Below are 16,369 nucleotides of genomic sequence, written 5' to 3' on the forward strand. Positions count from 1 at the left end.
TCTCTTCAGTGAATCTGTGTTTACTTATGTGGAGGTTAGGAGAATATAGACTCTGTGACGATTACTGCTTACCGGAAGTCAGTTTTTTCAGTAATTCTACCAGGCATTCTTAACCTGGATCCGTAAACCCCTGAAATTATATGAAAATCATATGCTTATACATATGTGCTTTATTCTGGAGAGAGGGACCATAGCAGTAGTCCTGTTCTCAGAGCAGTCTGTGACCATCATCAAGCTCCTTACGTTCTCCACGAAACCAGAGAATGAGTCCTGAACCAGGCTTTGTTAATTGTCCTTACGTCCATCAGAGGCTGAGATGTCAGTAATGAGAGCACAAGAAAGAGAAGGTTTCTTACTTTCTGGGCCATAGTGGACAGGGCTCTGTCCTCTGTTGTGACAGTGTTGTACGTGCCTTTCCAAAGTGGTAGGAGAAGCCAGAATAATGTTGGTACACATCTTGGCAAGCATCTGTTTTACTCAGAGATTTTCAGGCTGGGGAAGGGGAAGTAGCTTTGTTTTCGTATTAAAAGATGTCCTGGAGTAGAAGACAATTAATGTCCTTAGTGCTTACCACTACCTGACATTTTTTTATTTATCTCTCTATCCCAGAAGCTCCTTCAGAGCAGAGGCCTTACCGATTTGTTCAACACTGTATCCCCGTGCTTAGCACACAGCTGACGCTCAGTAAAGATTCACTGAAGAAATGCAGAAGTGAATGAATTTGGTTATTTAAAATGAAGTAAGAGACTTCAGAAGCATCCCACTGTTGGCCTGCCTTCTCCCCTGCCTCGAGGTGCACTGCAGTGAGGCATCGCAAGGGGACACGGGCTCTAGCTTTGTTCCAAGGACACCGAAAGCAGTAATTTTCAATCCTGGCTGCACATTAGATTCACCTGAGGAGGCTTAACAAAATAAATGAGTAAAAATTCCCAGGTTCCACCCCAGGCCAGTTACATCTGATCTCTGTGGATGGGGCCAGAGCATCTGTTTGTGGTCGTCGTCGGGCGCACCGGGGGATTCTAGTATGCAGCCAGGGTCGACAACCACTGTTATATGGAAGGTGCACTAATAGAAATGTCCTCAAGTCATTAATATTTAAGTATAAAATGACGTTTCTTTCAGATTACATTTCTTATGTAATGTATTCATTTTCTTCGGGATGTATATACGTTTTGCCCTGATATAGAAGGTCCATCAGAGTTCCCCTTCTCACTAGAGATATTAAGATTTATTAAGATATCAGTTAAAACCTTGTCATGATAGAGAAGTCCTAGCTATATTTTGCTATGTTATCCATGGGTACGTGAGACATTTCAAGAAAATACTTAAGCTGCCATCAAGAGGCAGGATTTCTTGGCTCTCAGTTCCTTTGACTGTCCTTATCTCCTTCCCTATCATCTGATACACAGCCTCTATTTGAACGGTGACCAGAAGAGAAAGGGGTCTGTTCTTTTCTTTCTTTTTTTTTTTTTTTAAGATTTTATTTATTTATGTGACAGAGAGACAGCCAGCGAGAGAAGGAACACAAGCAGGGGGAGCGGGAGAGGAAGAAGCAGGCTCATAGCGGAGGAGCCTGATGTGGGGCTCGATCCCACAACGCCGGGATCACGCCCTGAGCCGAAGGCAGACGCTTAACCGCTGTGCCACCCAGGCGCCCCATGTTCTTTTCTTTCTCACTCTTGTGCTCAGCGACACAAAGGGGTGTCTAAATCTAAACCACTTAATAATGTCCTTATTCCTAGGAAAAGATGTGAGCCAGAGAGATCACAAGGTAGTAGGAAGTAAGTTCTGAGCTGGGTGTTCTGCATCCATTGAGAGAGAACACTAACCACTCTAGGCTCCAGTGAGGAACTAAGGGGACCTGAGCAGAAATGTAAGTAGGAAAAACTAGACAATGTCACAGCACCTTGAGTTGGGGGTCCAAAGTAAACTGTATTTTTTGCTGTCGGAAGAATTGCCAGGAAACTCAGACCTATCCCAATTCCAATGAATGTGTTTTTTAAAAATATGATTTAGAGTTAAATAAATGATCCTTAGGTTTTCTAAAATTGGTTGAATTTCTGTCTAACTCTTTCACTCTATCTGCTGGTTTGTCAAAGTAAAAAGTACCCTTCTGGAAATGACCAGACAAGACAATCTTCATACCTCTTTGGTGAACCTGTAGGAGCCTCACTACTGTCCACTGAAGTAAAGACTCTGCACTCACCTGTGATTTGCTGCTGCCCAGACTTAAAGATTTTTTTCCATTTCTTTCAGGAAATGGCCAGCCTCAAACGACAGTTCACTGAACTGTTATCAGATATAGGCTTTGTAAAGGAGGGACTCAGAGCAAGGGAAATTGAGAAAAGGGCCCATGGAGGAGATGGTATTTTGGATGCCACAGGAGAAGAGGTAAAGAATGTGTGGTTAGTTCTTTTATTTCTCTTTAATTAGCACATGGATAGTATATTAACTCACTTAATTTTTCACTTAAGCCCTCTGAGCAGTGGGCTTAGTGACATTCTTGATTTTCTTTCCACAAATAAGTGTCAGGTAACACTTCTAAAAACAGAAGGGTTTTCCTGTTCATTGTTGCTACTATTTTTTTTTAATTTCACACTGGTTTCTTTTTTTTTTTTTTTTAATTTATTTATTAGAGAGAGAGAGCACAAGCGGGAGGGGCAGAGGGAGAGCAACTCAAAAATTAAATGGACAAGGGAGACTCCACATTGAGCACAGAGCCCGATGCAGGGCTCGATCTCACCACCCTGAGATCACGGCCTGAGCTGAAACCAAGAGTCAGATGCATAACCAACTGCGCCATCCAGACGCCCCCACACCAGTTCTTGATAAGCCTATAAGAGGTGAAATAGATGTTTCAGTAATGTTTTCTTAAATCACACCAGCCTTTTTGCAACCAAGGACAGCTTTTTTATATGACGACAGGAGGAACGCTTCTTCAGGACAAACCCGATGCTGCTCTGTTCTCAGTGCAGTTAGTACTTCCTGCAGATCGGGAGCATCTTGTGAGCCAGAATCTCTGTCCGCCGACCCTTAGGAACACTGGCTTTGTAACTGCTCTGCAGAGACCCAGAGTCACTGTGGGCTTCTTGGAGTGGGTCCTGTGTGAATATGGTCCAGTAGACTTATTTTTCACTTACGAAGAAAGAATTTTTCTAGCAAAAAGATAGAAATTTGGTGTTTTAGTTTTGTTTTAAGATAGAAATCAGGTGAAAAATGATGGTAAATTCCGGGGTACAGACAGAAGTAGCCACATTACTTGTAAGATCAATGCTGTCTTTCTCTCATAGGCAAACTCAAATGCTGAGAACCCCAAGCTGATATCAGCAATGCTGTGTGCTGCTCTTTATCCAAATGTAGTGCAGGTAACAAAACATCTTTCCTGGGTCCTCCCACTTCTTGTTCGATTTGTAGCCAAGGGACGTAAGTTAAGACATATACGTTAATCGTCTTTTTAAAGAGATATATATGAACACACACAGAGCCTTTTAAACTTTGTATACATTTCTAATCCTTCAGTTCCCCAAATCTGTTCAGATACCTTGTTCAAGAACACATTTATTGTATAAAATGAGGTGCCTTTTTAATCCTGACATATTATGACATTCTAGAAATTTAAATGGACATAAATGCTACCCTGCCAGGTAACCTGTGCATAACTAGCCTTCTATATTAGATAGAAGCTTGATTCTACTACAGTTTCCCTTATGGCCTCTGCTCTGGACTACACTTAGATAAGAACAAAATCAAACAAGCCAGGGCTCTGCCATGGGACCACCTGTGGCCAGCCTTCTGGAAAACCCTCCTATATGTGCTGTTGGACTTTTACCTAAGTTTTAATTATCCAGTCCTTGTCAAACTTAGAAAGACTATGAATTTGTCAGAGTGCTAAATTGTTTCTCATTTAACATTTTGTTAAATGCTCGGTTGACATCTGCTGATGAATTTCTGGCACATTTTCTGCTCAATACTAGCATGCTTTTCAAACCATTTGAAATTTTAAAAAATCATTTGAAGCATAAGTATGGAGACAGAAGAAAAAACTCAAGGATTGGGAAGAATAAATAGGCAGAGCATAGACAATTTTTAGGGCAATGAAAAAGCTCTGTATGATACCATCGTAATAGATGCACGTCGTTATACATTTGCACAAACCCGTGGAATGTACACCACCGAGAGCAAACCCTAAGGTAAACTATGGGCTTTGGGTCATTATGATGTGACGCAAGTTTTTAAAAATTGTAATACTGGTGCTGTCAGAAGCCCCCCACAATGAACCCTCTCACTCTTAGTGGGAGTATAAATTGATACACCCATTCTAGATTTCATTTCTGAGGACTTACTGATTAGGAAATAATTGCATGTATGCATAAAGGTACAGCTAGGAGAATGTTCATTCTAGCTCTGTTTATAATCGCAAACAATCTAAAGTACCAGTAATAGGGAATTTGTTAGTTAAATTATTATAGATCCTTATAAGGAGTTGTAGCCATTTAGAATTATGTTTTAAGAAAATATTGAACAACATGGAAAGATGTTCTCAGTGTATTAAGTTTAAAAAGTAGATTGTAGAAAATGATCCTACATTAGTTTCACTACGTGTATACTTTTATTTATATGTTTATAGTTTTCTTTGCTTCTGTATATAAACAAATCTAGCACCGCAAACTAAAATATTTATCAAATACAGTGCTAGTTATCTCTTAATCATGTGATCACAGGATATCTTTATTTTCTTCCTTTTTCCTAATATGTTACTTTCTACAGTAACCATGTATTATTTTTGCAAAACATATATATATATGATATATATAAAATTCATATGTATGTATATGTGCACACAAACTTTTTCTTTTCAAATGAAATAATGTGTTTATTCATATCATTTTCCCCCTCTTTTGGAAAGAAATGCATTTGGAAAAATCAGATTAGGATTGAAGCAGATTCCTGCCGCACTGTTACTGGCTGGATCTCTGCAGCTGAGAGTCGGAGCAGACCTCCAGTAGCAACGTCCGCCCACCCCCATGGGGCTAGTGTACTAGTCTCCCGCAGCTGCTGCACCTCACCCACACTTCTTGGTGGTTCAAAAAAAGAAAGAAAAGGGGGGAAAGTATGCTTACACTGCTTTCAAAAGGAAACAGGGAAGAAACAGCAAAAGCATTCAGACAAGACTGGTTTCGTGCCAAGGGATGCTTCCTATCATGGAAATATATATATGTATATATATGTACACACACACATACATATATATATATATACACACTTTTTTTTTTTTCCCCAAATACCTGTTGTTTAGGTGAAAAGCCCAGAAGGGAAATTTCAGAAGACCAGTACCGGAGCTGTCAGAATGCAACCCAAATCAGATGAGTTGAAGTTTGTCACCAAGAACGATGGATATGTGCACATTCACCCTTCCTCGGTGAACTATCAGGTCGGAATGGTGGGGTACACCTATATTTACATATGGCAGGTCTTACCGGGAGCAGCACAGTCCCTTCGAGTCAGCCAAACCTTCTATCATTCTCTGTCCCCAGCAGCACCACTGACTTGGGGATGGTTGAATAAGCATGAACAGACTAGAAATTGGACCATTTGGGGAAAGACTGTTTCCATTTTAAGAAAATTCTGGGTTCCAAAAAAATGCTCAAACCTGCTCTCAGTTGTAAAATGGTCTCTTTGCAGTGGTGATTTAAGAAGTCAGGGTGTAACTGCCTCACTAAGTGTGTGCCCTAAAGGGGAATGAGCTGTACTTGCTGATGGCACTTCCTCGGTGCTCCTTCCTCCTGCAACTGCCGGGCTCTGCTCCCGCTGCTCCGCTCAACTCACCACAGGTTACACGTCACCTCCTAGCTGTCAAACCCAGAGAACACCCCCTGGTCCTCCCCAGCCTTGACTGTTGCGTAGTGTTTGACACTCCTAACCTCCCGTCCTCCTGCAACTAGCTTTGATGTGGTTTTGCTCCTGAAATGCCATTTTCTTCTCTCTCTCTCTCTCTCTCTCTCTCTCTGATCATCCCCTGACACCTCTTTGACTAGTGCCTCATCCTTTGCTTTGAAATAGTGGTTCTGTCCTTAGTCCCCCTTTTCCCGCTACAGGGCACTTATTCTTCCCGAACCACCGGAGTACAGCACTGTGGTTCCAACTGCCCCTGCGTGCTGTCACAGAGCCCCAGATCTCTCTCTGGCCTGGGTTTTTTCTGAGCTCTCCTGCTGGAGATCATCAGCCAGATTCCTTCCAATCACCTCAGACTCATTACCTTCCACTTCCCTCTTCTCTTCCCGTGTTCCCTGTCTTGCTGAATGGCACCAGGCCAAGCAGACCCTGTGCTCACAGAGACCCTGCCACTCTTCTCCTTACTCCGGTCCATTGGACCCCAGGTCCTAGCAGTTGCACCTTCCGACACTCTTGGATGGGCCTACTCCTCTTCTCCCCACCATCCCTTCCTCAGTTCAAACCCCAACTTCTGTCTCCTGCCAAAAGTGCTATCATTTTCAGTCCTTTCTTTCCAACCTTTATGGTACAGCTGCCAGAATTAACTTTGCAAAACACACATTCGGTCACGTCATTCCCTGGCTTGGAACGCTTCATACATGGAGTCTCCTGCACACGCTCCTGGGACCCTGCGTGCCTGGCCCCTCCTGTACCATGTCCACTGCCGCTCTTCCCGTGGTCCTTCTGTGTGCCATGACGTGGACACACTTCCTCAGGACCTGGAATGGCGTTCTCATTCTCAGCAGGCTCCTAACCTTCAAGCTTCCATGAAGAAGCTCTCCCTCAAAGTTGCTCTTTACTTCCGGTCCTGCCATTGTGTGGCATGCATTTTATCCACCGTTGTGCTTATCACTTTATTTTATGGTTTATGGTACATCTCCTTCGTGGAATTGTGAAATTCCTAACGACAGGAATTGTATGGTATGCATTTTTATATTCTCGACATCTAGCAGGGCCCCCATCTGAAAGCAGATGCTCAGTAAAACTTGGAGGGGAGATGGAGCAAAAGAGGACAGGAGGATGGAGGAAGAGAATTTGAAGTGTTAGGGCTGGTCAGCCCCCTGCAACTACCGAGTAACATGGCAGCCAAGCATGAATAGGGTCTCCTTAAGCCCAAAGAATTTGAGGACCAGAAGGTCATCTGGTCTCTCGGCTGCACACGTACTTAGGAGCTAGAGGTCTGAGTTAGCTCCACTCCTCCTCTTCTGAGTTTACCATGACATTCATGCAATGAATCCAAATTATTCATGCATCCATTCAGTATCTACTAGCGACTTCTCCGCGCCCAGCACTGTTGTGGGCCATGGAGGACAGTGGATGAACTAGACAGACAAGGTCTGTGTCCTCAGGGAGCTTCTGTTCTGCTGAGGAAGACAGGCGAGAAATAAGTAAACAGATAATCTCAGGTTAGTGACAAATGCTATCAAGAAAAATAAAAGAGGGGCACCTGGGTGGCACAGCGGTTAAGCGTCTGCCTTCGGCTCAGGGCGTGATCCCGGCGTGATGGGATCGAGCCCCACATCAGGCTCTTCTGCTATGAGCCTGCTTCTTCCTCTCCCACTCCTCCTGCTTGTGTTCCCTCTCTCGCTGGCTGTCTCTATCTCTGTCAAATAAATAAATAAAATCTTTAAAAAAAAAAAAAAAAAGAAAGAAAGAAAAATAAAAGAATAAGAGAGGTTGAGAGTGACAGGAGAGGGGCCGTTTTGTCGAGAGTGGTCAGGGAAGAACTCTCTGAGGAGAAAACAACTGAGCAGATCCTAAATGCTGTGAAGGGCGAGCCACGGAGATATCTAAGGAGAGAACATTCCAGCACAGGAAATGAGACAGGAGCACATTGGCGTGCTCCAGGAGACGCAGGCCAGCGGCAGGACAGGCAGAGTGGGATGACGAGGTGCCAGAGGAGCAGCTGTGCTGGGACAAGCAGGCAGGGCCGGACTGTGTGGGACCTTACGGGCCTGGGACAAGCAGGCAGGGCCGGACTGTGTGGGACCTTACAGGCCACGCTAAGGATTTGAGATTTTATTCTTAGGAAGTCGTGGCAGCGGTCTGTGCCTGTCGGAGATGCTCTGAGCTGAGGCGGTAGCTGTCACAGTGGGGAGAATATGTCAGTTCATTATGTGTTTTGAAAATAGAACCGACAGGACCCAGCGATAATTGCGATGGAGCGAGGGGAAAGAGCAGCTGAGGGTGGCTTCTAAATGTGGGACGTGCGCGGTGAGGGGCTGGGAACATCATGCACTGAGCGGGAAGGGAATACCGGAAGGAGGGGAAAATCAAGAATTGCTTTGAACGTAAGTCTGAGATGCTTATTAGATATCCAGAGTGAGACGTCAAGAAGGCGATTGCACGTAGAAGCCTGGCGTCGGGGGCAGGTACCGGCTGGGGAAAATCTGGGGAGTCGCTCATGGACAGGCGGTACTTCGATCCGTGGAATGGGGGGAGTTCCCCTTCGGCTGCCAGTGTCATCATCTGAGGTTTTCTGTTCCAGGTCAGACACTTTGACAGCCCCTACCTGGTGTACCACGAAAAGATCAAAACTAGCCGGGTATTCATCCGAGACTGCAGCATGGTGTCCGTGTACCCACTGGTCTTGTTCGGGGGAGGCCAAGTGAGCGTGCAGCTTCAGAGAGGGGAGTTCGTTGTGTCCTTGGATGATGGTTGGATCCGTTTTGCGGCTGCATCCCATCAGGTAAGGGCTAGTGGGCCTGTCTGTGAGGCGCGGGCCCTGAGGGCTTGAATGCTGTCAAGTAGCAGGCGTTCCTTTGGGGCGAGGACAACAGAGCTGAGGAAGAGTGAACAACGAGAGGGACAGTGGGACACGGAGAACGATCTGGAGGGAGGCCAGGGCTGGGTGCTCAGTGAGAGACTGAGAAGTGTACGGGGAGGGGAGCCCAGGATGGGCTGGTGTGAAGGGTTTGGGACAGAAGCCGTGAGTGAGATGCTGGACCTTCCTGATTGTTATACAAATAACACATGTTCACCGAAGAAAAATCAGAAACTATAGATGAGCAAAAATAAATAAAAATCACCCTGATTCTACCACTACCATTAAGGGGGGAAAAAAAGAAAGTAATGTGTCTGAATTATTTTACTCTCAGGTCTCATGTATTCATTATTGCAATATCTGCAGAAACATTAAAGGGGGAGTATATGTTTAGGAAATAAAAATTCATTTTAACATTTGCATCTGGTAGAAAGGTGGCAAAAGCAGAAACAGCAACTCAAACATTAAAGAGAATTTATTGGCACATTTAACTGTAAAGTCTAAAGCAGCACAGTCCAATAAAAATATGTGAGCCATATATGTAATTTCAATTTTTCTAGCAGCCACATATAAAAAATAGGTGAAATTAATCTTAATTTTATTTAACTTAATACAGCTAAAAAGTTTTAATTTCAATATGTAATCAGTATAAGAATTTATTGAGATATTTTATATTTTTTTATATTAAATCTTTAAAACCTGGGGTGTATTTTACACTCACAGCACATCTGTTTGGACTGACCATTATATTAACCACGTGGCTGCTGTATTGCATGGAACAGGTCAAGAAGGCCAGGCAGGGTTGGTTTAATTCAGCAGCTCAAGGACAACAAAAGCTTGGCTGACTTCATGGTAGCAGGATGGCTGCCATAGCTCCAGGCCTCACATCTGTGCAGCAGCATACTGTCCAAGAAGGGAGACAAGGAACTTCCTCTCCTAAACCAATTTCTGTGACCAAAGGACCATCATATACTCTAAGGCCCAGATGCTTGGAGCCATTTCACTTTGGCAAAGCTCATGGAATAAGCCTGTCTGAGTTAGGTCAGGTGCAAACTGCATGGTTGTCAAATGATGGGGAGCAGCAGACCATGTTGGGAAGACATCTCCAAAGCCCACTACACATCAGCATACGAAAATGCCGTAAAAAATGTGGAGGTATTTCTTCCTGTGAAAGCATCAAATGTATCCCCAAACTACAGATTTTTCGGTTTAATATCCAGCATTTTTAATTCTCCATTTTCCTGCGTCTCCTCTTGGAGCAAATTGTGAACGTTGACCAAGCTTTAATATGCAGAACCCTCCATAGAAGCCATTCTTCCAGATTTAATCTTTTCTTTAAATGAGATGCGATAGAGGAGCCTCTTTATAATAGATTCCGTTTATTATATTGCAGAGCTGACATTGAGTGGATGTTCTTACAGCTGCATCAAGAAATTTGAGAAGCCCTTTTAGAATAAAAATGTGTTTAGTTTCTCACCCCACCCCACCCCCCCGCATGGCGTTAAAATTACTACCAGAAATCTAGAACAGTGATAATCATCAGTGGGACATTTCCTTTAATAACCTTTCCTCCCCTGTTGCCCCAGTCACTGCTCACATTGCAACTTTCATTTTAGGTGGCTGAATTAGTAAAGGAACTCCGTTGCGAACTTGACCAGCTCCTCCAGGATAAGATAAAAAACCCAAGCATAGACTTGTGTACATGTCCTCGAGGATCCCGGATCATCAGCATGATTGTGAAACTTGTCACCACACAATAAAGTCTTAGGAGAGTGCTTGCTACTCCCCTGCTTCTTGCTCACCTGGGAAATAACAGCAGCATCTCTACCTCCAACCAAGCTCTGTGCTTGGGGCCGCCCTGGGGAAGGAGCCCAGGGCGGGCACTGCGCAGTCAGCGGAGGCACCACACACCCTTAGGGAGGTTTCCCAGGCTGAGTATTTCTAACAGAACAAGATCACTCCCGGCACAATTCGGAGTGTCCGTGTGAGGCAGTCTAAAAACCAGCTTGCCTGTCTTTTTCTCTGTGACTATCCTGGAATGGATGAAATTCACCTCATAATACAAAAGTGAATGTTTAATACAATTCTGTTTTAATCTATGTATTTTTTTTCTCCTGCTTTTTTACTGGGGTGAGATAGGAGCATGAGGAGAAATACTGAATGCTTTTTTCTATCATAAAGGCTCATCTGAAAGAAGTTAGAACAGAGAGGCACAAAAAAAATCATGTGAGCAAGAAAAATTAAAATTTCATTTTAGGCTGTTGGCTACAAAGTAAACTTAAACTTGATCTGTGAGGGATTTTTATTTTTACTCATTAAAGGTCAGCCTGAAAACACAAACTCGAAGAGCTCTTATTTGTCATTAAAATGCAAGCTGGTTTTAGCCTTACCATTCTTATTCTTAAAAGCAGAACAGTCTACATGTCTTCGTTCTGTTTTCGGTTTTCCGTTTAGGAATCTTTGCTCTCTCTTAGGAACACGCCCAGATCTAATGGCCACCTTTCACATTACCCAACGGGGAGCTGGATGGTGTTCTCAGGGCGGACTTGGCACAGTCGAAGTAGAGAAGGTTGCCACGCTAGTGTCGGATTTACAGCCATAAAAGTATCTTCCAGGAGGCTGCTTATTTTCAGCCGCCACTTAGGTGAATGGGGAGCTAGCATTTTGAAAAACTGTCAGTACATTTACATTTTCTCTGGACATTTATCCGTGTGGCCAGGAAGCATCCCGAAGAGCTGAGTAGAAGAAATATTCTTATGCTTGTCCGGCGCTCAGGTGGAGTCACTGCAGATTCCGTACTATAGATAGAATCCGAACTAATCAGCCAAACCCCCTCCGTGAAGGGGGTTCACTTTTCAAGGTATTATTTCAGTTAAATTTTCAGAAAACCTCCTAGACTGTCCAGAACGGTCATTATCAGGCGTGTTGAAGCTGTGGCGCACTTGAAGAGCCTCGACTCTAAGCAGTATTTTTAAAGGCATTAATTCATGTCATCACTTTAAATAAAAGAACACGCATATGCATAGCAGCCCCAGGATTCAAGCTCTGACTTGCTGCTGGAACAAGGCTCACCTTACAGAACTGCTCAGGAGAAATGAAGGAGGTCACAACTAACGCTCCAGAACATTTTCTTTAACCAGTGTTGACTCGGTGCTATCGTGGAGCTCATGCGGGCTGCCCGAGCTGGAGCCATCTGCCCAAGCAAACCTCAGCTTTCCACGCAGGTTTGCAGCAGAGTATACAGTGGGGCGGTAAATACCAGAACTTTCCATCCAGAGTGCTGAGGAATCGCGCCCCTCCGGCAAGTTACCCTTGGGCTGGTTACTTGCAGCCACATACAAACGCACAACTCCTCCCACAGAGGTGCCAGAATGTGGAAAAGATCGGGAAGCCTTGACTGAAGACACTGAGGCAGAAAATCCTGCCCACCAAAACTAAACTTCTTAAGCCCCCGTCATCAAAATTATGAAGTAAATGAAACAGGATTACTTCTTCACAATTGAAGATCAGAATGCAGTATAGCCTTTCAAGGTGGAACCGGATTTCTCAGGCCCAGCAAGATGGCCAGCGTTTAAAGTTCATTTTATGGAGAATTCTGGAAATGTTTCTTAAGTATTTGTTTTACTGGAATCTAGCTGGGAAGCGATATTGGTAAAGTACTTGCTACAAAATTAGTCTGCATCAGGGTTTTGTAGTCTGTCTATGGGGAGTGCTCAGGAAGTGAGAATAGGTGAACATTCTTGCAGAGGTGGTCGTAGGTTGGCAAAGCATTCGCTTTGTCTTCTTCCTCCTCGAGTTCCGTATCTGCATGTTACAATTCAGACTCCCTGACAAGTAATGAACTTTGGTCTTCATCCTCCCATTCTGTTATTGGAGCAGTTTAACGAGTACACCAAAGCACACAGCCTGTGGCTCTGTAGGCATAGGGTAAATATTCTTTTTCCTTTCTAGGCAATGGTTTGAATATGTCCCTATGAGGTTATCATAAAATAAAACCTTGTGAAAGTACTTTGTAAAATTAAAATGTAGCAAATGGAAGCAAATTGGGACTGAGGGTGTGGTTTTCAGACGCAGCCCAGGCTGGCTTTTTGAGAGCAGCCCTGCTGTGTTTCTCAGTTGCTGGGCTGAGCTGGGGAGCTCAGGCGTCATACCTGCAGTGTGTCTTGTGGGTGTCACCTAGTTGCCACATAAAATGAGGATCCCTGGGGGCAGCAGAATTATGCTCACACTGCCATTATGCTTAAACAAGCCTAGGCAGACACTGGCTCTTTCCTTCCAAGTCATGCTAGAATTAAGCAGAATTCCTAAGGCTTATTTTCTCCCAAATGCAAGGGGAAAGTTTGCTTAAAATATTTAGCCAGTTAATAAATGCAAGATGGGCTACTGTTTTCAGAAGGTAGATCTTAGGGCGCCTGGGTGGCTCAGTCGGTTGAGCGTCTGCCTTTGGCTCAGGCCCTGGTCCCGGGGTCCGGGGACCGAGTCCGGCATTGGGCTCCCTGCTCAGTGGGGAGCCTGCTTCTCCCTCTCCGTCTGCTCTCCCCTGCTTGTGCTTATTACCTCTCTCTCTGTGTCAAATAAATAAAATCTTAAAAAAAAAAAAGTTAGATCTTGATCATGAAACTGTGTTACTCGATACTTGAGTACTCACAGTACGGTGCCTCAGGGGGAACACTGTAGAAACAGCTAGTACCATGTATTGTCACAGCAATAGCTTCAGACTGTTCCAGAGTGACAGGCTTCTTCCATGTCTTTTTAAGCCTCACACTTGTAAAGCTGTGTAATGACTGTGTAAACCATTAACCATGATAAGTCATTTCCAGGAGAGACTTTTTTCTTGCCATTTCTAAGTTATCACCCCCAAAACCATGTATCAAAGAGATTGGTCTTAAATAGGACTTACAGCCAGTCACTAATCCTTAAGGTGCTTTAAAATCTTAGCTGTCTTAATAATTTGCTTTGTCAAAGAGCAGAGAAAGAGTTGTGTTGGAGAATCACTCACCTGATGTCTGAGCCATCAGGAATGAGTGACCTCGGTATTTCAGAAAGCTACAGGACAGCAGCCCAAACATGAGCTTGTTCCCACAGACGGCTCAGCCTGTGCCCCATCTTTGCCCAACGGGGGCCATGCTGGAGTCTACTCCTGAGTCAGTTCCAGCCCAGCTAACTGAGAAAATAAGCCAGGACACAGGCCCCAGTGAGAGAGATAGGAAGAGGATGGCTTAGGATCCATTTACTGGATTTCTCCACCTCTATTTCAACCTTTTAGGAAAGAAACAGATTGCAACAAAAGACAGTATGAGGGGTTTGTTGGAAAAGGCAACTTCCCAGGGGCGTTTCAGTGGCTCAGGTCACCATCTCGATATCGGACTCCGAGCTCAGTGTGGTCAGCTTGAGATTCTCTCTCTCCCTCTCCCTCTGCCTACCCCCCCCACTCCAGCTCATGGGCTTTCTGTCTCTCTCTCTCTCAGTAAGTATATACATAAATAAATTCTTTTTTTTATAAAAAGGCAACTTTTTATCTGTGTTTAGGATGATGACCCTGACATTACAAATACAATATTCCTAAATATGGTATAATAATGTATTTAATAAGCATTTTCAACGGAAGCATTTCAAACAGTGAGGATTTTTGGTATTATTATTCCTTATGCAGAAAAATACAGTTACTGCTACCTCCTGCAACCTAGGTTTTGATGAAAATGGCCTGAAGGAGTTAATTTTCCAAGTTGAATGAGCTTATTATTAAGGGGAGACTATCCATGGCCGATTTTCTTCTACAATGATTCAAGACGGGATAACATAGCCAAAAACACTCACTTACTTCCCGAGAGTCCCCTTTTAATAAGTTTTGCCTCATTCCATCTGTACAAGTGTATTAAAACAGAAGCATGTGTTAACCATTCAAGTAAGACTTTGTCCATAGAGGTTGATTATAATACAGGATCTCGTCACATACAAAGACTCTAAAGAAGTTTCCTCACAGGGGAAAAATGTATATTTTGCTTGTTTTAAACCCATGGCTCTCAAGTGGAGGCAGTTTTGCCCACCAGGGGACATTTGGCAATATCTGGAGATGCCGGCACACCTGAGTGGGTTTGGGGTGTGCTCCTGGCACCTAGCGGTTAGAAGCCAGAGATGCTGCCGAATGTCCTACAAGGCACAAGATCCTCCTCGAACAAAAAATTGTCCAATTCAAAATGTAGTAGCACCACGGTGGAGAAAACCTATTGAAACAAAATGAGATCGATGACTACTTAAAAAGTCTAGCTGTTAGTTACTAATCAGATATAAAGTATGCCCACAGTTGTCTCTGAACATTATATCCAAATCAACTCTAATAAACATGTACTGTGTGAATAAGAGCTTATGAGTCCATCATATTGTTACCAAAATGCAGAGTACTTAAGAATTTGAGGAAATTATGTGTACAAATGGGAAAAGCCATGCACAGATGAGTAGGGATATATTTACTTTATTATTTTTTTTAAAGATTTTATTTATTTATTTGACAGAGAGAGAGACAGCCAGCGAGAGAGGGAACACAAGCAGGGGGAGTGGGAGAGGAAGAAGCAGGCTCATAGCGGAGGAGCCTGATGTGGGGCTCGATCCCACAACGCCGGGATCATGCCCTGAGCCAAAGGCAGGCGCTTAACCGCTGTGCCACCGAGGCCCTCGGGATATATTTACTTTAAAAACATGTTCTACCATTAAATTTCATTTTTGTAGAAATCACTTATTTTGAAAATGTGAAAATAAGTTAAAACATGTGTTTTGAAAGTACAATTTGTATGTGACACTAATACTGCTAACGTTTTCCACTGCAAAACTCAAGTTCTCCCACTTAGGCCCACATTAAGATGTCTGAAATACACACACCCTTACTTTATCTTTCTTTGAACAGAGTCCAACCTAGTAGACTTTGGCCAATATGGTATAACACAAATAGGATTTTAAGAAGGGGGATGGGAGTATATAGCTCTATTAGGTAGATAACTGTAAAATGTTGAAATCTAACATGAAGCTTAATTAGGAACTATAATTTCTAGGCTCAGTAACCTTTCTCCTATTGTTTGCACTGAAAAAAAAAAATCAGTTTGTTTTAGGACTTGATTATTAGCAAGATTACCAGACTGAAAGTCAAAGATGTGTTATGCTCTTTAGAAGACAGATGTCTTTACAAATCAGGGGCCATGCTATACCATGGGCACCAAGGGACAATCCCATATAAGGAGGAAACTAATCCATTGATTATAGACCCAGCACAAAACAATCCATAATTACAGATGTTTCTGTTAATGCCGCTCTTCTGTCTCTGAAATTCACCTGTGCACTTTCCCATTTAAGCTCCAGCTGTCCCCATTATTTCTGGCCCATAAATCTTTATACCATCCTTTTCCACAGTAAGCATGGCTAAAACGGATTAGTTGAAGCATGCAATCTGATTAGTTAATGGGGAGGCTGATTGTCCAGTTTATAACTAATGTGTGCTACGTGCCTAGTTTGAGACCCATATTGAAGGTGCAGAAATTTCTGCGACATTTATGCTCATAATTCCAGTATAACCAACATTTTAAGCAGGTGCTATGTGCCAGCCACCCTAGGAACTCAGGATAC

General features: G+C 43.5%; 1 protein-coding gene across 5 annotated transcripts in view; it reads left to right on the plus strand.

The window, feature by feature from the left end:
* DHX57 (DExH-box helicase 57) overlaps positions 1-13,108 on the plus strand; it is a 55,819-nt gene extending 42,711 nt beyond the window's left edge. For 3 of the 5 annotated variants that reach the window (XM_045809030.2, XM_045809032.2, XM_045809031.2), the window contains 5 exons: positions 2,257-2,391; positions 3,291-3,365; positions 5,297-5,431; positions 8,480-8,680; positions 10,372-11,095. In XM_045809030.2, the coding sequence (XP_045664986.2) occupies positions 2,257-2,391; positions 3,291-3,365; positions 5,297-5,431; positions 8,480-8,680; positions 10,372-10,515 (690 nt within the window). In that variant the 3' untranslated portion in view covers positions 10,516-11,095. Of the gene's footprint in view, positions 1-609; positions 740-2,256; positions 2,392-3,290; positions 3,366-5,296; positions 5,432-8,479; positions 8,681-10,371; positions 11,096-11,229 lie in introns of those variants that run through there. The other 2 variants (XM_087863719.1, XR_015725279.1) reach the window with 2 other exon arrangements.
* The last annotated feature ends 3,261 nt before the right edge of the window (positions 13,109-16,369 follow it).

The sequence above is a fragment of the Ursus americanus genome, chromosome 7, assembly GCF_024610735.1.
Source record: "Ursus americanus isolate L20-20 chromosome 7, mUrsAme1.1.p, whole genome shotgun sequence".
NCBI lineage: Eukaryota > Metazoa > Chordata > Mammalia > Carnivora > Ursidae > Ursus > Ursus americanus.